Source organism: Falco peregrinus, chromosome 6 (genome assembly GCF_023634155.1).
Source record: "Falco peregrinus isolate bFalPer1 chromosome 6, bFalPer1.pri, whole genome shotgun sequence".
Classification (NCBI taxonomy): Eukaryota; Metazoa; Chordata; class Aves; order Falconiformes; family Falconidae; genus Falco; species Falco peregrinus.
In genome coordinates this window covers 22,759,088-22,784,260 of record NC_073726.1, presented here as the reverse complement: position 1 = coordinate 22,784,260, position 25,173 = coordinate 22,759,088, and the positions used below count along the sequence as shown (strand labels likewise).

Here is a 25,173-nt window from a genome sequence, read left to right as displayed (position 1 = left end):
CTACGTGGCTGGGGTGGCTTTGACACACGTCAGCACCCCCAGGGTGTCACCGGGTGCAGGGCAGAGCACCCCCAGGTGCCCTGCTTAGCACCGACACATTCCCCCAAAGGGCCAGTGCTTTTCCATCACATCCCAGGGACTGCAGGGAAGCAATTTTAACAGCAGCACTTAATTTTTGTTTATTGTTTATTATTATAAAAAGCAGTTAATTATTGCAACAAACAATGATCATTACAGAGTATTTATACTTCCCCAACGCAGGTTTCACTTGCACGTGGCACCTCTCACATTTCCCCCTTTTCACCCCAAAACATGTGAAGAAAAGAGTTTTTCCTCTCATCCAGGATCACGTTTGGTGTAGCAAATCCCCCCCATCCACCACAAAACCACAGCGCAGCAGTGACGCAAAGGAGCCAGCGCGTTTTTTCAGAAGATTTGAGCTCTGATTTTTGCATTTAAGAGGTTTTTTTAATCCTTGCCGCTACCCTGTCTCTGCCACCCACCACTTCCTTGAAGCAAGGCAGGAATTTCCCGGCTGTGTGCTGGTTTTAACGCCCCCCGTGGATCAGCATCCCGAAGAAGGCGAGTGAGCCAGGGAGGGAGCACTTATACAGCAGCCGCGGCAAAGCTGCTTATGCGCCTTGGGGCCGCCAGCATGGATTAGACACCCGCAAGGCTTAAGACATCTTAATTTGATCATATGGCTACGTCTCTCATATCTACCAGGACACACAAGGCAGACGGTGGCATGCCACGGTTGGTGAAGAACCCAGTGAAGCTCTGTCAAATGCCTGAAACTTTGTCATGCCAGCTCAGATGGGAAGCAGAGCACCTGCTTTTGAATTATTTTAATACTTGGAAGAGCAAAGCCTGGAGAGACGAAGGTGCCTGCATGGCCCCAGGGGAATCGGACCTGCCAGCACCAAGGTGAACGCTGCTCATCGATGGACTGTAGGTTTCCTGCTCCACACAGGCACAGCTGGGCTCTGTGTCTTGCACAATGCTTGTTCACACCCAGGTAAGAAAAAAAAAAAAAGGTATCTGAATTTACAGGGTGTTGGTGGTGCAGAGCCATCAGCAGGAAAGCACAAAAGGAGCAAGCAGCACCAGCAGACAGGCAGTAAGATGGTGACATTTACAGACTTAAGCAAAGCTTTTGACACTCTCCTGCATGACATCCTTGTCTCTAAGCAAGAGACATATGAATTTGATGAATGGACCACGTGGTAGATAAGGAAGGGGCTGGATGGTCGCACTGAAAGAGTTGCGGTCAGCAGCTTGGTGTCCAAGTGGAGAACCAGTGATGAGTGGCGTTCCTCAGGGGTCCATACTGGGACTGGCAATGTTCAACATCTTTGTCAGCTACACAGACAGTGGGATCGAGCGCACCCTCAGCAAGTTTGCCGACGATGCCAAGTGAGTGGTGCAGTCAACACGCAGGAGGGAAGGGATGCTGTCCAGAGGGGCCTTGAGAGGTGGGCCCGTGCAAACCTCATGAAGTTCAACAAGGCCAAGTGCAAGGTCCTGCACCTGGGTTGGGGCACCCCCAGAGTCAATACAGGCTGGGTGGAGAATGGATTGAGAGCAACTCTGAGGAGAAGGACTTGGGGATGCTGGTGGATGAGAGGCTCGACATGGCCTGGCAATGTGCGCTTGCAGCCCAGGAAGCCAATCATATCCTGGGCTGCACCAAACGCAGCGTGGCCAGCAGGTTGAGGGAAGTGATCCTCCCCCTCTGCTCTCCTTGAGTCCCCACCTGCAGTGCTGTGTCTGCTCTGGGGCCCCCAGCATAAGAACATGGACCTGTTGGAGCAAGGCCAAAGGAGGCCATGAAGATGACAGAGGGCTGGAGCACCTCTCCTAGGCAGACAGGCTGAGAGAGCTGGGGCTGTTCAGCCTGGAGGAGAGAAGGCTCCGAGGAGACCTTAGAGCGGCCTTCCAGTACCTAAAGGGGCTTGTAAGAAAGATGGGGACAGACTTTTTAGTAGGGCCCGTAGCAATAGCACAAGGGGAAATGGTTTTAATGTAAAATAGGGTAGATTTAGATTAGTTATTAGGAAGAAACACTTTACTGTGAGGGTGGTGAGGCACTGGCACAGGCTGCCCAGAGGAGCTGTCACTGCCTCATCCCTGGAAGTGTTCAAGGCCAGGCTGGACGGGGCTTGGAGTAACCTGGTCTAGTGGAAGGTGTCCCTGTCCCTGGAAGGGGGCTGGAACTAGATGATCTTTACAGTCCCATCCAACCCAAACCATTTTATGATTCTATATGGAAGTACCTGCAGTAGAATATTGAGAGTGTCCTGGATGGAGGATGAGCAGGAAGGTCTGGCTGTGGAAGCAGTGGAAGGCAGGAAAAGAGATGGCAAAACAGTTGATGGTGATGCATCATGGTCAGCAGGTCCTCAGGCTCTTGGCTTACGTCTACCAGCAGCTAGTTGGGACACCAGCATTGAGAGACAACAGCCAGAGAGTGAATCCTTGTAACTCACGGAGAAGGGGAACGGCATGGAGTGAAAATCACCACCAGCTCCTAAGAGGTACAAAAAGGAACATCCAAAACCAATACAGGATCGCCAACCTAAGAAGAGCCTAGGAGATGTGACGAGGATGCAATAGCTGCAGTCCCTCATCCTCTGGATCATCGGAAGGAAAATTGCTTGACCACCCAGGCATGAATTTCTTTGGTGCTTGTGAATTTGCGGAGGGAGGTGTGTGTGCAACCTCCAGAGCAAAATCTATTTAAAAGCAAAATGCCCTCCCTTCCTATAAGGTCTCCCAGCAAGCCCTGACAGCATTGCAACATGATTTCCTACCTATCCAGATGCTTCTGCTTACCCTGACTGTAGCTTGGCCACATCCAACAAGACGAAGGCACTAGGTCTTCTCTTCTGTGGCTGCAGGACCAGAGTATTTGCAGGGCCCCTGGCAACCGACGGCGCTGAAGATGGAAGAGGTGGCATAACAGGACAGCACCAAAGCTGTGCACCAGCTGCCAGGCTCTGCTCCAAGCTGCCTTCAGTGCCACGTGGCACGGAGCCCAGCTCCTGGGCTGCTTCCCCAGGGACCAGGCGCCCAAGCTGTCTCTCCGTGTGAGACGTCTGCTGGGAATGAGATGGGGGTTCACACACACACAGAGTCTAGCACTGCCGAGCTCTTCCCAGCATTTTGCAGCACACTTTTGCAGGGCACAAAAGCGTCCTGACCCCTCACTCCAACCTTGCAGTGAGTAAGCAACAGCAGAAACAGCAAGACAGACAGCAAAGGCTCTTCCCCAGGAAAATCTTGCAGGCATAAAGGTGAATACATGTTCCTTTTCTAACATCCTTTTGATCCTGATCATCTGTGATAACAACAGCCAGTTTGTTACTGTGCATCTTTTTGTTGTCCGAGGGGCAGAATTAAAAGAAGGGTAAATAAAAGACAGTGCTGGAGACGTGCCAATACATTTTGCTTTTAGATGACAGCACAGTGTCTGAGCTTCCTGTCCCAGGTGGACAGGCCCTCTGCTACTGTCCAGAAGGCTTCAGAAATCATAAAGCACTTCCAAATTAATGTAAATTCCCTTTTGTGTTTTCAAGGTGTTTGCCATGACCAGGAGAACTAGACAGACATTTGAAAACATTTTCACTTGCTTTCTCATAAAAGCTTAGACTCACAAACTGAGTTCGTTAGCAGGGATATTGAGGGGAACCAGCTACTTCACGGTTTGCTAAAATCATAAAGAGTGGGAATAAAGCAGGCGCTTGCATTTACTGGGTTGCAGTATTGCTGCTTGCTGTATGGAGGCCAGGGCTAGATTTATGTAAGGATTCGGGATCTTTAGAGGAATAAAGCCACTTCCTTGCCTGCCCAGGGACTGATATGGCTCCCACCACTCTGCACTGTTAGTGCCTTCTAGCATTAATTTGTTTTTCTTACCTGGTGGAAAAGAACCTTCTTCATAAATGGAGAAACAAGACAGGGGAAGACTGGCAAAAAGCAGGTCTTTACAGGCATGTTTGGAAGAGTCTTAAGGTTCTACTGAACCCTGCTTCTCCGCTTCTTGCAAGCTATCAGCTCCCTCTGGCAGCCCCCCAAATTATTTTTGTGAGCACACCCCCTCTCTCTTCTCATGCAACGCAAGCTGGCAGAGGGGAGGAGGCCCTAACTCTGCTCTAAAGGCTGTTTAACTGGAGAGAAGTGCAGCACTGCTGTCACTCTGGCTTAGGACTGTCGCAGCAAATTCGGCTCCAGGAACTGCAGGGTGGGAATTTCTCAATCAAACAGAGCTCAGTATCGTCTTAAACCCAGCCGGGAGCACATCGGTCATGCATCAGACCATGACGTGAGCACAACAGCTTGGGCAGAGCAAAACCTAGCTTGTTCTGTCATAGGCCTGTCTGATTTTTAGCATCTGTTATCACCAAAACTGCAGAATCCCATTGTTTTTTACATCTTGACATTACACGTAGACTGAGGTGTGCCATGTTTCTATGCAAATCTGAATTTATAATTGCAGATACATACAAATAAACCAAACAACTACAGCAGCTCTTACCTTTATGTGTATTCCAGGCTGTTAGAGACTTACTGGCTACATTAAATATTAAGGCATTTCTCCAAACACTTCAAAGAGCAGATTTTTTTTTTTGTAAAATTCATTAGTGAGAAGTGCCAACAAGACTGTCTGGAATAACAAATACCTCTTTTTTAGTCTGATCCAAAGACCCTTGATGTCATCGCAAGGTTGAGGTCTTAGTATTCATTTCAGCAGCCTTTGGGATCAGGCTTGGGCTACAAAAAGGATTTAAGAAGTTGATGCAGCTTGTACACTCCCCGCACTTGTCCTCTGCAGCTCAAACCTGATGAGGGAAGAGTCCCCAAGGGCTTGCTCACACTGCACCGCAGCCAGCCCCTCTCAGGGGCTATTGAAAGAGGTGGCTGCTTAAAGTGACTTCAGGTATTAGTGGAGAGCAAGTCCATTAAGGGCTATAAAAATCAACGATCCAGGTGGATCTTCTCCTTCAGGATGTCCAACCGTACAGAAACACCGCAGCAAGAGCTAGGCAGGCTCCAGGGGGCTGAAGCCATGCAGGTCCCCAGAAGGTCATCTAGCAGTGGCTCATGGGGCATGCTCCTTCGGTAATTATGTATTGGGCAGCTGCAGTCTCAGCTGTTTGGATGTGCTGGGTGCTGCACAAGAAGAGGTGAAGTTCCGCCCTGAAATTTGGAAGTGAAAGAACAGCCATAAATTTACAACAATGAGGTCAGTACAGGAGTGTGATAGCCCAGACCCATCACAGCCACTATTTTTTTGAGATAATCCTATTTAAAAAATGCTTTTCATGTCCATTATCTTTCTGAGATAATCCTATTTAAAGTACGTCTTCTCCTAAACATACTTCCCAAGTGTCAAGCTCAGTTTCCCTGCTCAATCCTTGGGTGAAAATCCCATCATTTTAAACAGGTGTTTGCCTAAATCTGAATAGTTGTTAAGTGATAACTCACGTACCACGCTGAAATAAAACAGGCTTCTCTTTTTCCCCATTACATCTCATGTGCTGATGTTTGTTTCCTGGAAAACCTGGATGACATCTGGCTTCCTCGCAAGCTGCCATGCCAGTGTGCCCGTGCTATCCGGGGCGTCCTGCAGCCCAGCGTGGAGCAGGATCCGTGCAGCATCTGCCTGCTGCCCAGCACACGCTGCATGCAGAGCTGTGGGGGAGACAAGATGTCAAGACAAGAGCTGAGATTGCCTGGCAAGTTTTGCCTCAGCCCACTTCCGACACAAACACTGGATTCCCCACGAAGGAAACCAAGTCAGTGGTGGGAACACACTCCCTGCCAGCTCACTCCAAGGTCAGGGAATAAATGAGAAAGGTTACCATGCACTGTGTGCAGCAAAAAGCATCCCACAGTAAGAGGCTGAAATACTCCAGCCCAAGCCCCAGCTCATTCCATAGACCCCTCTGACAGCCAGCACACTGACCCAGCATGGCTCCAGCACAGTTAGGCAGTCCTGTTACACTTAGCTTGTGTAGCAGGATAAGCCAGTCATCTTCTCCTGGTCTAACCCTGCACAGGGGTATCTTTCAATGCTGAGGGTCATTAGCTCCTGCTACAGGCTGGTGTTGACCATGAGGCATCCCGATTCCCATGGATAACCCATGCAGAAATCTTTGCAGAAGCAAAGTCTGGATGAGAAGCTCCCCAGGATGCAGGGATACAAAAGAACGCAGCAAAGATGCCAGGGAATGGGGCAGCCGAGGGGCGTGAGGAGCCACCACAAACATCCCAGGGTTGGACGAGTTCAGTGAAGCTCAAATTTACTCACTGAGGGGGTGGAGAGAGAGATGCTCACTGCTGAAGCGTGTTATTAAGCAAACCTGAAGACTGGGTAAGTTGCCAATTTTGGCAATGGCTGAAACCATTTTTATATACTTTTTGTGAGACAGAGATGCTGATGCAAGAGATGCCTCAGACTCTCATGCTGGGAATGCCAACTCACTGGCATTACTATAGCAACTATATTTATGTTCAGGTTCGCTGTTATTATTTGCTCATAAGCCATTCCTAGGCAGTTTGCTAAGGAATTGAGGCTTAAGAGCTTGTGCAATCGTATTTGTCTGCTGACCCTAACTGTTTCAAACCAGTTAATTTCAACCAAATTTGATGGCAAGGTGGCAGTATCAAAGATCCTAAGCCCCTGGAAGTTTCATGCAAAATAAGCAGGTGGGTAAACAGGAAACATCATTTAGCATCTCTGTTCTTCCCCCAAGGGAAAGGCCCCAGTGCAGGCTCAACCACACCATAAAACATCAGGAAGTCCAGCAGCAAGAGCCAATGAATGAAAGCTGCAAAAAACCCCAAGCTTCACACGTCACACTGCTCCAAGAGCCTTTCGCATATGTGCATCTGTCATATCCTTGCATGCTCCACTGAGCAGACGCAGCACAGCCTGCTTTGGAGGCTGGGCTCATGTTACTGAAGCGCACTCTCACTGTCATATAAAGGGTGAACAAATAGCTCGGCAGCCTTACCAGAACGGCTCTTCCCATCCTTTGCATGGACATCAGCACCAAGGGACAGCAGTGTCTTGATGGTGTGTGTGTGTCCTTCCTGCAGTGGTGAGCACAGGCACGTAGAATTCAGAATCAGCTCTGCACAATTTCTCACCTTTGCATTTAGCAAAAATAACACAGGCCTGAAAAGAAAGGAGGCCACAAGCGATCTGTCCCTAACTGCGTATGGCACCTAGAAGGGCACAGATGCAGATCTGCTCTGTCACAGTCAAATCTGGGGTTACAAGGAGCTGCTCCAGGCTCTAGAGGACCTTACGGCAGCTGGAAATCAGGGTCAGCTGCCTGTAGCAGTGCAGATTGGGTCCATTAGCCAGGGATTGCCCAGGCACAGCAAACACAGCTGTCACCCCATGGGAACTGGCCAGAGAGGTGCCACCAGGCACCTTCTCCAGCACTTCCACTGGCAGCCCATGAGAAGATTCAGAACTTGGTCCTTGGTCAGTGTGCCTTGCATGTCCCTGACAGTAATTTTGACCCAGAGTCCAAAAAGGCAGCAAGTCTTCCCAGGAGCCTAATTCTCTCTGTGAACATTTAACACAATGCTTTAAAATCAAAAGTGTTCAATTAAGACCAACAGTGCTTAAAATCATGCAACAGTGCAGAGCTGTCTCTGGTGGTGGTGGTACAGCCAAAGGCTGAGAGCAGTGCCTCGGCACGGCAGGTATGATAGACACACAATCCAGTTCAGCTCCAGGTAGGTGGATCTGCTCCCTTACTATTTTCCTGATCATGGTCAACATAAACCCCTTTCCTTTGCAGAGCCAGGACCTTGAGGTGTGAGGAATTTGGAGGATTGTCTCCCAGTATGGCTTTGCCAGTGGCTGTGGAGTTAATGCAGAAATGACCTCTGACAACTGGGTGACACAATCTAGAAATGTTTCTTAATAATAAATTAGTGCACTAATTTGCCAGCCAGTCTTGCCTTTGCCTCTCTAGCCTGTGCCTCAAATCAAGTAACTCAATTAAATTGCTTGTAACTTCAGCTGGCCACAGAGGTGTAGGATCCCTGTCTTACCTTTCGTAACAGACATCTGGCTCTTAAAAGGACTACACATCAGGAAAAAGCTGTGTGTCCTCCAACACTGTAAATCCACTTCCAAGGACCACAGGGATCTAGAGTTGCTCTTACTGAGGTGTATTTCAGCTCAGAGAGCAGAACCTGTTACTGATGTGGACTGTTGAGCATCTGCCTGCAGTACCTTCAGGCACTGGCATTTCCTAAAGCATTACTCCAGTATTTGTAATGCTCTGTCAGAAGACGCAGAATGCCACGCTTACACACCATCATGACCCACAGTGTCCTCTCTATATCTTTCCTCTGCCAGTAGTCAATTTTAAATGCTTCAGGGGAAAATGCAATACAGCCCACACACCCCTCCTCTTTGCACAAGCTTCTCTGTAAATAACCCCTCTCTCCCTAAATGACATGCATGATTTTGTAATTACTTCTTCAGTGCAATGAATTAGTCTTTGTCATGTGGCATGAGAATGGAAGGCTCTTATTTTTATCCCCAACACCCACTCTTTTCCCCCATTATCGTACAACTCAGTAGCATCTTCCCCCCCTGCTCAAGACTCCCATTTCCCTGCTGCATGCACACCCCCTCTCAGTGGCAAAGACAGCAAGCCAGGAACTGCTCTAGCTGCCACAGCCTTGGCAGCAAATTGAGTTGAAAGCGTAATTTGATTTTCATGTATTTATAAATGCAAAGTAATAAGAAAAGAAGAAAAAAAAAAAAAAAACACCAGCCAAACAAACGATGCTGTAAATATAAAGTGACACTGAGCCTCGGGAAGGAAGAGAAACCCATCAAATCACTCCCCAATCAGCTGCTCGCCAAGACAGAGCTGGGATCTTCTCCAAGGCACATTATATTCCCCAATAGCCTTGCTGTTAAATGTACCCTTGGCAACCAAAAGGGCTTTCAACATGGTTTCTCAGAGCATGAGGAAGGGAAGCTGGGAGAAAGGCCTCTTTTGTGGGAGCCAGCAAATGCCATGGCTGGGTCCTGCTGGAGGAGAATACTGTTGCCAGCACTCCCAGTAAGTGCCATTGATGCTTTTGTAGGAGTGGGGCGCTGGGATGCTGCTTCGTTCCCACTACAAGTCTAGACCAGGCTTTGAGTGCTGCATGTTTAAGCTCATGAGGTTTAACATGCAGGGATCTGCCCTGGCCACTGCTGCCAGCACACTGCACACTGTGGTGCAACAGCACCGAGCAGAAGGGAGGCAGCAGGTTCCCAGGAGGGATCCTGGTCAGCAGGGAGTCTTTTGGGATCTGCTTTTCACTCCCAGGGAGTGCTGCAGGACCCACAGCCCACCAGGCCCCGCTTCCCACAGGAGTGAGATAGGAGGAAGAGAAAGCTCAAACAACTTGTTGCCTGGAATTCAAAACAAAACCTGTGCAAAGGACGCAGATAAGCACCCGGGAGCTCCCCCCGTCTTTTCACCTCTCCTTTCTCACACCTGCCCACAGGCAGGCCAGAATCCAGCCTACTGGGACAAACAGTTGCTGCTTCACAGTGCATCAGCCATCTTAAATCCAGCAAGCTGCTGCCACGAAGACTAGCTACTGACCCAATGGAACCCAATACCAGGGCTGAAGAAAAAGAAATCTGAGCAGCATTTCATCCACATCTGCCAAGCAAGTGAGAAGATGGTAGTGAAGAACTGTCACAGCTCATGAACTCAAGAACTACTACAGCTCCCTATAACTGGCAGGGTGTATACCCTTCAGGTATTGCACTTTGGTCCAAAGGCAGCTGACTGGAAGAGTGACACTCATCAGAGGTGTGGGTCAAGGCCCATCCAGAGCACAGCCGACTGGATGAGTGGCAAACAAGTTGAGTCCCATCACCACCTGCCTCTGATCCTGAACAGCCATGTGCCAGGCAGAAGGGTTTATTAACCCACAGCACAGTCACAGGCATGGGCAGGAGGGTGGTGAACACAGCAACTCAGACATCCACCATCACTCTGCAGACAGCTGGACTTAACAAGGGTCCAAAACCCTTTAAACAGAATATGGAACTGGTTAGGAGCAGATAGACCATAACAGAAGATAAGCTAGGAATGTAAATCCTCCATCAGTGGCAAATATGTAAACCAGCCTGTTTTAGATGACTGCCTGCAGCAGACTAACTGGCAGAGACTTTGTAGAGGGAGCCTGGGAACAGGGACAAACCTTGGCTGCATAGTGCAGTGCTGTGAGCTGGAAGGCCATTGCTTTCCCATTGACATCAACACCCAGCTCAGAGACAAGGAACTGGATGGCTTCATCCTGGGCCGTGACAGCTGCCCGGTGCAGAGGTTGAGCGCCCAGCGCATCCACAGCTGTAGGACAGGCCTGGAATGAGGGAGGAGGGAAAGTGAAAGCCATCAACAGCCTGGCCAAACCTTCAAGGACCATCACTAGCCTGAGCAGAATCGCATCTGCTTGCCATGGCCATGGTGATGGCAGTGAACACATGGGATGTCACCAGCAGATTCACTGCAGTTGACAGCACCATGATTTGCAGAACAGAGCCAGCTCTCTGCTGAGCTTGTTAAGGGATAAGCAAATCCAGTACCAAAAAAAAGCAGAGCCCCCTCTCTCTTCTGCTGGAGCACCTATGACCAGTTTAAACTCTTTAAACCCACAAGAAACAACTCATCTCCAACCTTTGTGCCGGTGGAGAAAGATTTGGACACAGGTCAAGGGATGGAGATGGGTGGATGACCTCATGAAATCTCTTCTGTGAGTTTCTGAATGTGAGCCACAAAGACATAAAATCAAGAAAAGTAACGGAAGTAATACACAGTGCAGTCATCTTAAAAGGATATAATCCAGCCTCTGAAGTCTAGTGGGCCTGACTCATGGTTTTATAAAACCTAGAATGTAGCAACACTGCCATTAGCATTTCTAGTGGTGCTTCATGGCAGTAAGCCAGAGCTCCACAACGAGGAAATTAAATCAACTATTCCATCTTCTTTGCCTGAAATGAGACTAAAAACTTAAGCAAACTTCACAAATGTTTTCTCGTGTAAGGTCCAGATGAGTCAAGACAAACACATGAAAGTTTCCAGAAGTCAATAAGCATCTATGCACTTAAATGTAACCTGGGCATCAAACCATCTCTGGTGGGTGAAGCGGTGTGTTACAGCTGAGTAAATCTAAAGCCTGTGATCTTGAGAAGTGTGGTGTCACATTCCCTGGCCCACTCCATGCTATGCTGGGGGCTCAGCCAGCCCATTCAATCTGCCAGCATGGCACAAACAGATTCACTGGTTCTGCCATGCTAGCTTTCTGCCAGGCGAGCAAGGTGCACTGATTCAGCAGTGTCCGATGAACACCAGAGCTGGTGCAGGGGAGAGGCAAAGTACATAAGAAGGGAGGCACAAACCCACCTCCGTGAGAATCAGCCAGCAGGTGGGCCCCAACCATTTCACATTGATTCAACAGTCAATAAATAAGGCAGTGGTCTGGTTCCTGCTGCACACAATTGGCTCCTATGACATCCCCGTTACACCTTGTATGGTGGAGGAAATCAGAGATTACTGGGAGACAACATGGGAGCAGCAGCTGCCACGAGAGGAGGGGGCCAGAGATGAGCTACTGCCAGCACAGCCAGATGCCTCCATGATAGCAACCCTCTACACTGCCATGAGAACCTCCACACTGAGCCATGGCACTCCCAAGTGCTGGTCTTGGCTTGGACACAGCTGCCCCTGCAGTGCTGGGCAAGTCCTGTCCCCTCCTGCCACTGCCTTGTGTCTTCATCCCCCTTCACCAGCTATGGGGACATGTCCCTGCCTCAAGACAAGATCTTCACCATGAGCTGAGTCCTGGTGGCCTTACTCAGCAAAACCTTGCTCATCTCCAGGGGAAATTTGCCTTCCTTCGCAATTAATTTATTTACAATTTGGGAACTTGCTTCTTTACAAAACGGTTGTAGTGAACATGTGGATTGCCTGTTCTGGCAGTTCCAGGTCAGGTCCTGGAGGAGGGAGATGAAGTTTTTGGCACCTACCTGGTGTTTTTCCAGGAGCAGGCGGGCAATGTTGACATGTCCGTTCTGGATAGCATCCATAAAGGGAGTGACTCCACATTTGTCTCTACTGTCAGGTTTGTACTGGCACCTGGGAGAGAAGACAAATGCCATTACAGAGTTGTTGGTGGCTCTAAATTCCTTACTGCACTGGTTGCTTTGCATTGGTGGGGCAGGAGACTATCAGCAGATAGGATCTAAAATGGCATACATACAGTCTGTCTGTAGACCATGCATAAACCTGTCTCTGTGCTTGTCCTGGGATACAGTCTGCTGGGGTTTTTTGGGTCAGAAATCTGGTACTCAGCTGGCACAGCTTGCTTGGGCCACAGGAAAGCCAGGACTCTACACATCATTTATATTTTCACTGCCCCCTGAACAGAGGAACTCTAGAAGGGGTCAGGTGTGCATGGGCAGAGGGGAAAACCATATCCTTATGTAGCAATGCCACATACAAAATCAAAGCCCACAGGTCTCAGTCAGTTCCATTGAAATGAGAGAAGACTGAATTAAAATTGAAAGCCTGGCTCAAATCACAGGGCTATGTTTATGCTGGGCCAAGCATGGACAGGAATTAACAAGGCTGGGATGAGTTTCCTCATGGGAGCTGCAGCTAGCAGCAGCTGTGATGCCCAAGGAAAGCTGCTCCGGCTCTGGCAGTGGGCAGTGCTGGTCAGGAAGGTAACAGGGTCAGGATGACTGGGCACGGGCTGAATTAAAGCCACTTCACAGCCGTCTCTCAGGAGCCACAGCCTGAAAATAAAGCCTGGAGGCTAAGTCCAGTCAAGAGGAGCTGCACCTAGAACTGAGCTGTCAGAAAACTGTTTTGTTGTTATCATATGGCGTCAGACACATTGGAGGCAACGGGAATGAATCAGCACAGAAAAAGTGCCGAGTTATATAACTGGGGTTTATGTCATAGGGAAGTCAGAGCCCATACAGAGTGCATCCTTGCGTCAAAGGCCCCTAACCAGCTGTGAAAAACCCGGAGGAAACAGAGATGGCCTCGGGATCGCATGCAGGGCAGCTGTGCAGCCAGGCTTCACGAATGTCATATACTCTCTTTGTGTCCAGGCGGCTGGAACGGGCCTGGCAGAGCGAGGCAGGGGAGAGTAAGGAGGCAGAGGCAGTGCTGGAGGAAGCCTGCTTACCGCTCCAGGAGCAGCTCCACAACATCAAAACAGCCATGCATTGCTACGAGAGAAAGGAAATGCACGGTTAATTTATGTTTTCGTACCACTGTCTGCCTACAGTGAAATATAATCAGGTTTCTGACCCTTTTGTCTTACTCAGGATGAGGGAAGAGGTTCCAAGAGGCTTTACATTCAAAGCTTTTGATTATTATTTTTTTAAATTAAAACACTGTCTCCAGACCTCAAGCCTTCTGTTCCCCTGATCCTATAGGAAAAGACCAGATAAAACAGGGAAAAGGCATGTACGTAGGCACCATTTGCCTCTACCTGCAGAGTACATACATGACAGTGTACACGCAATTAAGCTGACACAAAGATCTTTTCTTGCAAGTATTTGTTAATCCCTGAAGTGAAATCTGTGAGAAGCAAAATTAACACAAAGCTCTCTGCTGGTGAACAGCTAGATGGCATTTTCACCCATTCTCAGCCACTCAAGACTACCCATCACTCCCATCTCATCATCCTAATGAAGTATCCTCACCCAGACATCATCTCAGAGGAAAAACAACAGTGGGGGAGGATCTGAACATCATGCACTGAAATACTCTCTCCCTTTTTTAAAAAACACATCATATTACAGCAATGTAAGGACAGCCTTGGTCTGGCTTTTTTTTCTGCAGGTCATTTTGCAAAACAAATTAAATATACTAAAGAAAAAAAAATATTAAACCAAGCCCAGAGCTGCTACATCAGGCTATTTACTCTCTATGATGGAAGAAGGGCCCCTGGCAAGTATGTGTTACCAGCAATAACCTTCAGACACAGCTACACAATAGATGCTCTTTGAAAGCTCCATGAGGGGTTCCCATCCTCCCAGATCTTGGCTGTTTGCTCCTGCTGCCTGCCCGTTTATCACCCCTTCACCTGACCTGATGTAAATACAGGCAGAGTCACAATGTGAAAAGGATTTTCGAAATGGAGGCTTTAAAAAACCCAAGCTATGTGAAGAAAAACCACCCTGAGCAACATGATTACATCCTTTAACAGCAACAGAGACACAAGAAAGCTGCAATGCTCAGTTGCACTCCACTTCCTCTAATTACATCTCCCCCACTCTCTTGCCTCGGGCTACGGATATATGAAGCAGCAAAGCTTAAGGAATCAACTTGAAAAAAAAATTGCAGGGGGGAGAAAATTAGCCATCATCTATACAGAGATAACTGTGCCAGGAAGCCAGCTGGACTGGTCACGGGTTAATGTGTTCATATCCACACCCTTGGGATGTAAACTCATTGAGACAGTGGTGGTTCATCTTGACATGATTTCCCTCGGCAGCTCCAACATAGTATCCAGCATTATCTCTGGCCTCTTGCCTGTGCCTCAAAAGCTGTGTCTGTGTAACTGGGCTTCATGGTGGTGTGCTGGTACTAGCACCCACTGAGCAGCAGCCTCCAGCATTGTCCTGTGTTAAAATTATGCTGGGGGTAAAGCTCCAGCCCTTCCCACTGCCCAGTCAGCTCTGCACTGGCTGCTGCTCCACCAACGTGTTGTCCAGGGTCTAATCTGGGTAAGTAAAATGACCAGAAATAAACACAAATCATGGGTTGACAGTTTTGCTACATGAAAACTCAAACACAGGAGACAACACCTCTATGAAGCAGTGAGAACGGGGCACTGGAACCTACCATCACTGGCTGTACCCCCATATCCCGAGTGCTACAAGGCAGGAAGGAGATTTTCAGATCAAGGTCAAAGGGTCCTTTTCCTGAGGACAGTCCGCACCCTGCTCCTGACCCTGTCCCTAGACCCTTATCCCCCAGATCCCAGCCCAACATCCACCTCTCTGCATGAAAGGGCTGTGAGCCCAGCCTGCCAGCCCAGACACAGAAACACAATACCTGACGTTGAGCAGGGACAAAAGAATGCGCAAATAAATGAGGATTAGCCATTTCTCATTCAGGCAATCTGCTCCTTGCCGTCCAACCCAAAACACAAAATCATAAAATGGTTTGGGTTGGAAGGAACCTTAAAAATTAGCAAGTTCCAGCCCCCTGTCATGGGCAGGGACACCTTCCACTAGACCAGGTTGCTCCAAGCCCTGTCCAACCTGGCCTTGAGCACTCATAGGGATGGGGCAGCCACAGCTTCTCTGGGCAACCTGTGCCAGTGTCTCACCACCCTCACAGTAAAGTGTTTCTTCCTAATAACTAATCTAAATCTACCCTCTTTTACATTAAAAACATTCCTCCTTGTCCTGTCGCTACAGGCCCTACTAAAAAATCTGTCCCCATCTTTCTTACAAGCCTCCTTTAAGTATTGAAAGGCCACTCTAAGGTCTCCCTGCAGCCTTCTTCAGGCTGAACAACCTCAGTTCTCTCAGCCTGTTGTCCTAGGAGAGGTGCTCCAGCCCTCTGGTCATCTTCATGGCCTCCTCTGGACTTACTCCCAACAGGTCCACGTCCTTCTTATGCTCAGGCTCCCAGAGCAGACACAGTGCTGCAGGTGGGGACTCAAGAGAGTGGGGCAGAGGGGTGGAACCACCTCCCCTCCCCTGCTGGCCACGCTGCTTTTGATGCATCCCAGGATATGATTGGCTTCCTGGGCTACAAGTGCACATTGCTGGGTTATGTCAAGCTTTTAATCCACCAGCATCCCCAAGTCCTTCTCCTCAGGGCTGCTCTCAATCCATTCTCTGCCCAGCCTGTATTGATTCTGGGGGTTGCCCCAATCCAGGTGCAGGACTTTATATTTAGCCTTGTTGAATTTCATGAGGTTTGCACGGGCCCATCTCTCAAGCCTCTCAAGGCCCCTCTGGACAGCATCCCTTCCCTCCTGCGTGTTGACGGCACCACTCAGCTTGGCATTGTCGGCAAACTTGCTGAGGGCGCGCTCAATCCCACTGTCTGTGTAGCTGACAAAGATGTTGAACATTGCCAGTCCCAGTATGGACCCCTGAGGAACGCCACTCATCACTGGTCTCCACTTGGACATAGAGCTGTTGACTGCAACTCTTTGAGTGCAACCATCCAGTCAATTTCTTATCAACCAAGTGGTCCATTTGTCAAAAGAGACCTATGCCTCTCTTGTTTAGAGACAAGGATGTCATGTGGGACAGTGTCAAAAGCTTTGCACAAATCCAGACAGATGATGCCAGTTGCTGTTCCCTCATCCACCAATGCTGTAACCCCCATTGCAGATGGCCACCAAACTTGTCAGGCACAATTTGCCCTTGGTGAAGCCATGCTGGTTATACCAATCACCTCCTTATTTTCCATGTGCCTTAGCACAGTCTCCAGGAGGATCTGCTCCATGATCTTCTCAGGCACAGAAGTGAGACTGACTGGTCTGTAGTTCCCAGGACCTCCTCATTTGTCTTTATAAAAATGGGGGTTATGTTTCCCCGTTTTCAGTCACCAGACTGCCATGACTTCTTAAATACGATGGACAGTAACTTAGTAACTTCATCTGCCAAATCCCTCAGGACACATGGATGCATATCATCAGGTCCCATGGACTTGCGCACCTTCAGGTTCCTTAGATGGTCTCAAACATGATCTTCCACAGTGGGTGAGTCTTCATTTTCCCAGTCCCTGCCTTTGCCTTCTGCAACATGGGTGGTGCAGCTGGAGCACTTGCTAGTCAAGACTGAGGCAAAAAAGTCATTGAGTACCTCAGCCTTCTCCATGTCCTGGGTAACCACATCTCCCCTTTCCTTATGGAGAAGGCCCACATTTTCCCTATCCTTCCTTTTATCACCAACATGCCTATAGAAGCTTTTCTTGTTGCCTTTGACATCCCTGGCCAAATTTAATTCTATCAGGGCTTTAGCTTTCCTAACCTGATCCCTGGCTGTTCAGTTACTCTGTATTCCTCCCAGGCTACCTATCCTTGCTTCCATCCTCTGTAGGCTTCCTTCTTGTGCTCAAGTTTGTCCAGGAGCTATTTGTTCATCCATGAAGGCCTCCTGGCATTTTTGACTGACCTCCTCTTTGCTGAGATGCATCGCTCCTGAGCTTGGAGGAGATGATCACTGAATATTAACCAGCTTTCCTGGGTCCCTCTTCCCTCCAGGGCTAAGGCTGCCCTTGAGCTTCACATTAGCAGCCGCTCCTTGTTGGTGAGAGCAAGGTCCAGCATAATACCTCCCCTCATTGGCTCCTCTATCACTTGCAAAAGGAAGTTACCATCAACACATTCCAGGGACATCCTGGATTGCTTATGCCCTGCGGTGTGGTCCCTCCAACAGATACTGAGGTGGTTCAAGTCCCCCACAAGGACCAGAACTTGTGAATGTGAGCCGGTTCCTATCTGTCCATAGTGGGCCTCATCTGCTCCGTCTTCCTTGTTGGACACTTGTAGCAGACCTCCACTACCACGTCACCTGTCCCTGCCTTCCCCTTGATTCTGACCCACAAGCTCTTGGTCAGCAACTCATCCAGACCCAGGCAGAGCTCCATGCACTCCACCTGGTCACTGACATAGAGGGCAACAGCCTCTTCTTGTCTCCCTGGCCTGTCCTTCCACCCCAATGCTCCAGTCAAAGGAGTCATCGCACCCCATCGTCTCTATGATGCCAGTAAGATCGCAGCACTGCAAGCATGAGCACATCCCTAACTCCTCTTGTTTATTCCTCATGCTATGTGCATTTGCATAGAGGCATTTAAGTTGGGCCCCCGATGAAGCTGACTTAATGGCTGGAATTTCTTTGTGCTGCTCTTCAGGTTCTCTCCTGCTGACCTGTCAGGGCTATGGGCATCTATTACTGGCACTGGCATCAAACTGGTAGGAGTGGGATGCATCGAGGTTCCCCTCTCTTAAGATTAAAGCCTTCTTCACCAGCTTGGATAGCCTAGGGCCGAAGATGCTCTTCCCCTTCTCTGACAGATGGACCCCATCAGCCCCCAGGAGACCAGGTTTCTCAAAGCAAGTCCCACATCAAACAACTGATCAGCTATTTTGCATTCACAGGTCAAGTACAAGGACTAAGGCACAGCCAGTGTCCCTGGGCAGGGGCTGTCACTGCTGATGAGCACAGTGTGATGGACAGGCAGCTACTGGGGGCTGGAGAAGTAATGAGAATGACAGTCAAGGAGCAACATACCCAACAGATTAATTACAGCACAGCAGGGGTCTCCTCACAATACCTCAGGTCTTTCCAGACAATCAATCCTTATTATATTCTTTGGGAAATGGGTTTAGGTAGCTGCAGGTTTGAGCGGTGAGTCCCCATGCTCATTGCTCCCGCAGAGACACTGCCAAGCCCTGGGACACACAGCTTAATCCTCACCCAGGGATGGGGCATGTTTCTGATTAAGGTCAGCAACCCCCTCCAGCCCTGCCCCTGCCCCACAATGTCACCCTCACTTGGCCTCACACACCTCTCCACTCACTCGCTTCCTTCATCATCCACTCTCACTGCATCTCTGGGGAGCAGAGTTAAGGGGATTTAAGCTGTGGGAAGACCCATGCTTTACCTGCACTGCCTAACTTGCACAGGTCTGTGGGTAACCAGACCTGATACTCTGTAAGGGGCAATGAGACACAGTAGGACAAACTTAAATCTGCATTAACAGATTTTTGGTCTGTTCAACCTATTAAGACTCAGAGAATGTAACTGAGGCACACCATGTGCATCATTCCTAAATTAAGATGAATTACTCCATCTCAAGGACGAAAGAGTCAGAAAGCCAAAAACCAAATCCAAACCGCCTCTGGGTCACCGTTCAGCTAACCATGCCATTCTGCTCCCCACCAGGCCTGACATCTGTGGTTCTTCACACCAGTTCACTCCCTTTATATCTCTTGTTAAACCAATGAAAGGGGCAGAGAAGGGGAATTGGACATGGTGGGCTCCAACCCTAACAACAGCCCCTGTGTATCCCCAGTAGACTACCCCTTCCCTTTGCAGAAAGGCACTCTGGATTTCATGGAATCACAGAATGGTTTGGGTTGGAAAGGACCTTCAAGGTTATCTAGTTCCAGCCCCCTGCCAGGGGCCAGGACACCTTCCACTAGACCAGGCTGCTCCAAGCCCCGTCCAACCTGGCCTTGAACACTTCCAGGGATGGGGCAGCCACAGCTTCTCCGGGCAACCTGTGCCAGTGCCTCACCACCCTCACAGTAAAGCGTTTCTTCATAATAACTAATCTAAATCTACCCTCTTTTACTTTAAAACCATTCTCCCTTGTGCTGTTGCTACAGGCCCTACTAAAAAGTCTGTCCCCATCTTTCTTACAAGCCCCCTTTAAGTACTGAAAGTATTGAAGTATTTCTCACCACTAGATACTAACTTCTTAAAAGCAATGTGAGAATACCAAAACCTGTGATGCTTCTTCTGGAGGGTATGCCTAGAGACCCCACAGCTCTTCATATTTGCCATTATGACCCAACCCACCAAGCATTCAGACAAAAATTTAGTATTTCAAGACGTATGTCTCTTACAAAAACTGACAACAAGACTATAAACCTAACTGGTAAAAATGTCCATCAACAGGCAGATCCCAAAAGGTGCCTTGCAGCAGCTCTAACGCTTTTAGGACCTTTACAATGCCAGGATACGCTTGGAGTCTCACACATTTTCCAAGTGCAATTTGCAGGTTTATATACCAGCAAGAAAAAGTGTATTGCAATGTGTTCTGAGCTGCAGGAGCTTGGATGTGTCTGTCACAGGGAGGCAGAGACAGAGATGAACTCTGGTCCAAGGAGGCCAAAGTCAGTGGGTGATCCCGAGTGCCCCTGGGATGGATCTACCACTCCCAAGAGAACATCACTGTTATGCACCACAAAAACATGCTTTGAGTACAGGCAAAATCCAGTGAAATGGGAACTGAGGACACTTCAACCTCACAAGCTTAGTCTTTGGCACATCATTAAGAAAACTTAAGCCTAATTCTTGCTCTTTATTTATCTAAAAGCAATTAAAACAAGTGGCTGTCCAGAGGTGAAACCCTGCAAAGATGCAACAGAGCACCATTAACAGGCTGACGTTCACAGAGGTGAGCTCCCACTAATGACCACCACCAGCCTCTTTTCATTTCATTTCAGTAATTTAATATTTAACTGTTCCCTCTGGTTTTGTATCAAGACAGATCACGCTTTGCTTCTCTAAACTAAACATGAACTGAAACAGCCCCTTTTATTCCCTGCTGCCACAGCCCACTCTTACAACTTGTCTGGTGGCAAAGGGACCCTCTTTTACCTGCTGTGTGCAGAGGTGTTCTCTTTATTGTGCTCTCCGTGTCCCAGCTGCCTGGGGATACGTCCAGCAGGTACCGGAGGACCTGGGGATGGCCTTCCCGGCTCGCAATGTGGAAGCAATTCCAGCCATCCTTATTCTTCAGCAGTGGGTTGGCTCCATGCTCCACGAGAACTTTGATCACCTCCAGGTTTTGCCTAGTGCAAGCCATCATTAGGGGAGTCCTGAAAGAATGATGAGGCAAACATAACAACCAGAGAGACAGTGCTGTAGGAACCTGATGGCATTTGTTCCAATGTTTGAGCATGAAGCATGATTTAAAGCTGTCTGTAGCACCAACTGGCCTGTCTAATAAAACACAGTAGCTCAGTGCCAGGTGTGATGAGCAAGCCAGAGGGAAAATTAACGTGCTAAAACCACTCTGAGGTAGTAGGCAACTTTGCTGGCTAAAGGCAAAAACCTTCTCCAAGCCTGAGGCTAAATTTATTGTTTCACCTGGATTCAGATGCTTTGAGGCTCACCACATGCTGCATGTGAACCCATGAGATCTTACAGCACTGCTTTGTCATGCCGGTAATATGAGGTCTGGACTTCTGGGGACTGTTGAGACAAAGCTGTTAACATCAGTGTTTCCTACCCCAGCCAGCACCCAGACAGGCAGCTGTGGCTGCAGGCAGCAAACCACAGACAATGCTGCATCTCCTGGCAGTAAAGCATGACTGTACCAGCAAACACCACTCTAGAACACTTCTGATGCAGACCAGCTGGCCTGAGAGTGAAGCTTTTCACAGTTTTGTCCTGTTTGGCATGTCTGGGAACAACCTTTGATATTTAAAAACATAAAATGCTCTAGTTGTAAAGATAGGAAGAGAGTGCTGAGAAGGAAGATAAAATCTCCAGCAAGATTTTCAAAAAGAGATTAGACATGCATCTGCTGGGGATGACAAGGTAGAGCTGAGCCTGGAGCTCTGTGTTTCCTGCAGCTGTTTCTGTACGGTGCCTCAGATCAGTGTATATTTTCAATGCAAATGAGACTTTGTCCAAGGGCTGGGACGTGCACTAGCAAGCACGTAACTCCCTGTTTTTAATCCATGGATGGAAGGGTACTGCAGGCCTATCACACAAAACCAGGCTCGCGTAAATGCCTGCTTGCTTGCAGCTCAAGATCTCTGCCTCCCTCTGCTCGCCCTGATGTCAGCACGACGCTGGCACAGCCTTGAATTGCGAGGACTGGGATGCTGCCTTTGTATTTATGTTAGTTCAGCTTCAAAACGATCTCCCCCAACTTTAATTTGTGGGCTGGGAAGAATCTTTGCTTTCTTTTGCAAGGTGGTACACAGAAATCTCCACCCCCCCAAGAAGAGAATCTAATATTAATCAGGCCTGCTGCCTGATGGTGGATTAGGCTTTATTTTTTATTCCCAATTCTCATTCCCTCATCATTTGCTTACGTGTTACCCACGTGGCAGGCAAACAAAAGCCCTAAAGAAACCAGTTGTTTCTTGGGTTGTTGAGGCTGTTGCTATTATATCAGTAGCAAATCTGACCTGTGAGGCTGTTTGTTGGGGGGAGACAGGAGTAAAACTTACTTTTTATTTAACTTCAGTTTCTGAAGACCAGGACACAAAAATATGAATCAGTACCACTGATTCCCATCAAACAAGGGAATGGGGAAGAATAGCTGCAGATGAAAGCTTTTAAATTGGATCTTCTAATGAAGCAGTAATTTACAACTTAACGAACAGTGGGAAATTAGTGATAGGGCTGTAATTTAGCCCAGCAAGCCAACTGTATCCTGGGCTGCACCAAAAGCAGCATGGCCAGCAGGTCGAGGAAGGAGATTCTCCCCCTCGGCTCCACTCTGGTGAGACTCCACCTGCAGCGCTGCATCTGCTCTGGGTCCCCCGACATAAGAAGGACATGGACCTGTTGGAGTGAGTCCAGAGGAGGCCACAAAGATGATCAGAGGGCTGGAGCACCTCTCCTAGGCAGACAGGCTGAGAGAGCTGGGGCTGTTCAGCATGGAGAAGAGAAGGCTCCAGGGAGACCTTAGAGTGTCCTTCCAGTACCTAAAGGGGGCTTGTAAGAAAGATGGGGACAGGCTATTTAGTAGGGCCTGTAGCAACAGCACAAGGAGGAATGGTTTTAATGTAAAAGAGGGTAGATTTTAGATTAGTTATTAGGAAGAAACGCTTTACTGTGAGGGTGGTGAGACACTGGCACAGGTTGCCCAGAGAAGCTGTGGCTGCCCCATCCCTGGAAGTGTTCAAGGCCAGGCTGGACGGCGCTTGGAACAACCTGGTCTAGTGGAAGGTGACTTGCAGGGCAGGCTGGAACTAGACGATTTTTAAGGTCCCTTCCAACAGAAACCGTTCTGTGATTCATGACTCTAAATGACAGTTCCTGCAGTCACACTCCCACCTTCTCTTCTGCATCCAGACCCCTTTCAGATATCACTCTGATCATGGCTAAGCAAGCCAGCGACCTACCAGTCTGCCTTTTTCAAGCAGTCTATGTTCGCGCCTTTCTCCAGGAGGTAGGAGACACACTCCCCGTGGCCCATGGAGGCTGCTTCGTGGAGGGGTCTTTTGTAGTCACTATTGAACACCTCAATATCCATCCCCAGCACCTCTACCAGGTAGGCAAGGACATCCTGGTGCCCATATCGGGCAGCGTGGTGCAGCAGTGTGTCCCCTGAGCGCCCATAGCGCCGGCTCTGCACCTCTGTGCTCAGCATGTTGTCTGGCCCCAGCTCATCCCGGAGGAGGTCCAGCCGTCCCTCCTGCACCAGCCGGAGGAGCAGCCTTGGCCGAGTCTCCCCCTCCGCCATGGCTAGAGATCTGAAAGAAAGAGGCAAAAAACAGGATTATGGTTTCAAACTGCATGAATACAATGCCTGCTCCCTAGGTCTGTTTACCTCCAGGAAAACAGAATCCAGCCTCTACCTCCAGACCTCCAGAAAAACAGAAATTTCCTTTTCCCTTAGCACATCCACAAACAGGCCTCTCAGGATAACCAAAAATTTCCTTTTTCCCCTCCACAAAAGCTCCTGGAAACTGGCCTCCCCTTCAGAAAAAACAGACATTTCCTCTCCCCTTAGGAAATCCAGGAACTGGCCTCCCTCTCAGAAAAAGCAAATTCCGTTTTCTCTCAGGAAAACCGGGAACCAGCCCCTCCCTCAGTAAAACTAAAAATTTCCTTTTCCCTTGGGAAAACCAGGAACTGCTCTCTCCTTCCAAAAACCAAGAAATTCCTTTTCCCTTAGGAAAACCAAGATCCAACCTCTCTCTCAGGAAAAACAGAAATTCCCTTTCCCGCACAGGAAAAAAAAAAATTTCCTTTTCCCTTCAGAAATCCAGGAACCAGGTGCTCCCCCCAGAAAACCAGACACTTCCTTCTCCCTCCAGAAAACCAGAAACTGGCCTATCCTTTAGGAAAAACAGAAACTCCCTTATCCCTTAGGAAATCCATGAATTTCCTTTTCCCTCTGGAAAACCAGGAACTGGCTTCTGCCTCTGGAAGAACATAAATTTTCTTTCCCTTCTGAAAAAACAGAAGTTTCTTTTTCACTCAGGAAAACTAGAAACCAGCCTATTACTCAGGAACACCAGGAATTTTCTTTTCCCTTAGGAAATCTGTAAAATTACTTCTCCTTCAGTAGAACCAGAAATTTCCTTTTCCTTCAGGAATGCCAGAAACTTACCTCTTCCTCAAGAAAAAGCAAAAATCACTTTCTCCTCAGGAAAAGCAGAAATTTCCTTTTCCATCACAAAAAAACAGAAACCCAACTCCCTGTCCAGAAAAATGAGGCATTTTCTTTTCCCTTAGGAAAAACAGACAATTCCTTTCCACTCAGGAACGAGTCTTTTCCTCCAGAAAACCAGTAATTCCCTTTTCCTCTCCGGGACTGTCAGAAACTGGCCACTCCTTCAAGAAAATCAGAAATTTCCTTTCCCTTTAGGAAAACCATAAATTCCCTTTTCCCTTGGGAAAACAAGGAACTAGCAGCTCACTCAGGAAAAGCAGAACTTTCCTTTTCCATCTGGAAAACCAGGAACCTGTCTCTCCCTCAGGAAAGCCACAAACCAGCTTCTCCCTCTGGAAGAAACACAAATGCCCTTTCCCCTTAGGAAAACTAGAAAATTCCCTTTCCTCTGAGGAAAAGCAGAAACCAGCTGCTCCCTCAGGAAATCCAGAGATTTCCCTTTCCGACAGGAAAACCTGAAATTTTCTATTTTCTACTGGAAAATTACTGATTTTCTTTTCCCTCGGGAAAACCTGAAACCAGCCTATACCTCAAGAAAGCCGGTAATTTCCTTTTTCCCTCCGGAGAACAGGGATTTCCCTGTTCCCTCAGGCAAGCCAGGAACCGACCCTCCCCCCGGCTGGGGCCCCGCCACGTTCCCCCCCCTCAGCTCACGCCGCGGCGGGCCCCGGCGCAGGCCACCCCCCGGCGGTTAGAACCCACCGGCGCTCTGCTGGGCTAGCGTGACGTCACGCGTGGCAATACGTGGCAGCGTGATGTCACCCCCGACACAGAGAGGGTGACGGCAAACAAACTCCGGGAAGGTTTCTCTCGGCCCCAGCAGCGTTTCCCCCCTCCTCGTCCGAACCCGGAAGAGCCGCGCCATTGGGCACATTGGTCTCGGCGCGTTCTCTGATTGGTCCGTGGGGCGGGGCCGGCGAAATCGCGCGGGGAGCGCGGAGGCGGGTTGGAGCGCGGGGGGGAGCGGGGTAAGCAGCGGGGCGGCCCGTGG

The 25,173-nt window shown here is 48.9% G+C and overlaps 1 protein-coding gene across 4 annotated transcripts; it reads right to left on the bottom strand.

The window, feature by feature from the left end:
• Positions 1-189: 189 nt before the first annotated feature.
• On the bottom strand, positions 190-25,040 carry ANKRD16 (ankyrin repeat domain 16). Of its 4 annotated transcripts, none has more exons than XR_008747871.1 (10): positions 24,885-25,040; positions 22,906-23,256; positions 20,420-20,640; positions 13,240-13,282; positions 12,071-12,179; positions 10,246-10,407; positions 7,020-7,098; positions 5,492-5,694; positions 4,683-5,199; positions 190-3,101 (listed from the first exon to the last, which is right to left on the bottom strand). XR_008747871.1 is itself a non-coding variant. In XM_027783708.2 (9 exons), the coding sequence occupies exons 2-8, from the start codon at positions 23,244-23,246 to the stop codon at positions 5,534-5,536; spliced, it is 1,116 nt and encodes a 371-aa protein (XP_027639509.1). In that variant the 5' UTR covers positions 23,247-23,256; positions 24,885-25,040; the 3' UTR covers positions 190-5,199; positions 5,492-5,533. The 4 variants fall into 4 exon arrangements, 2 of the variants coding, with proteins under 2 accessions (XP_027639509.1, XP_055664779.1); XR_008747870.1 differs by having other exon boundaries at positions 190-3,098; XM_027783708.2 differs by having other exon boundaries at positions 190-5,199.
• Positions 25,041-25,173: the final 133 nt, after the last annotated feature.

Bases quoted from the DNA above. Each gene is read 5' to 3' on its own strand.
- ANKRD16 (XM_027783708.2), bottom strand. From the start codon at position 23,246: ATGGCGGAGGGGGAGACTCGGCCAAGGCTGCTCCTCCGGCTGGTGCAG. The intron at 13,283-20,419 runs GTAAAAGAGGGT...TTTCTCTCGTAG, and splicing joins AACACCTCTGCACACAGCAG to CAATGCATGGCTGTTTTGAT. The intron at 7,099-10,245 runs GTTTGTCCCTGT...TCACCACTGCAG, and splicing joins CACTGCACTATGCAGCCAAG to GAAGGACACACACACACCAT.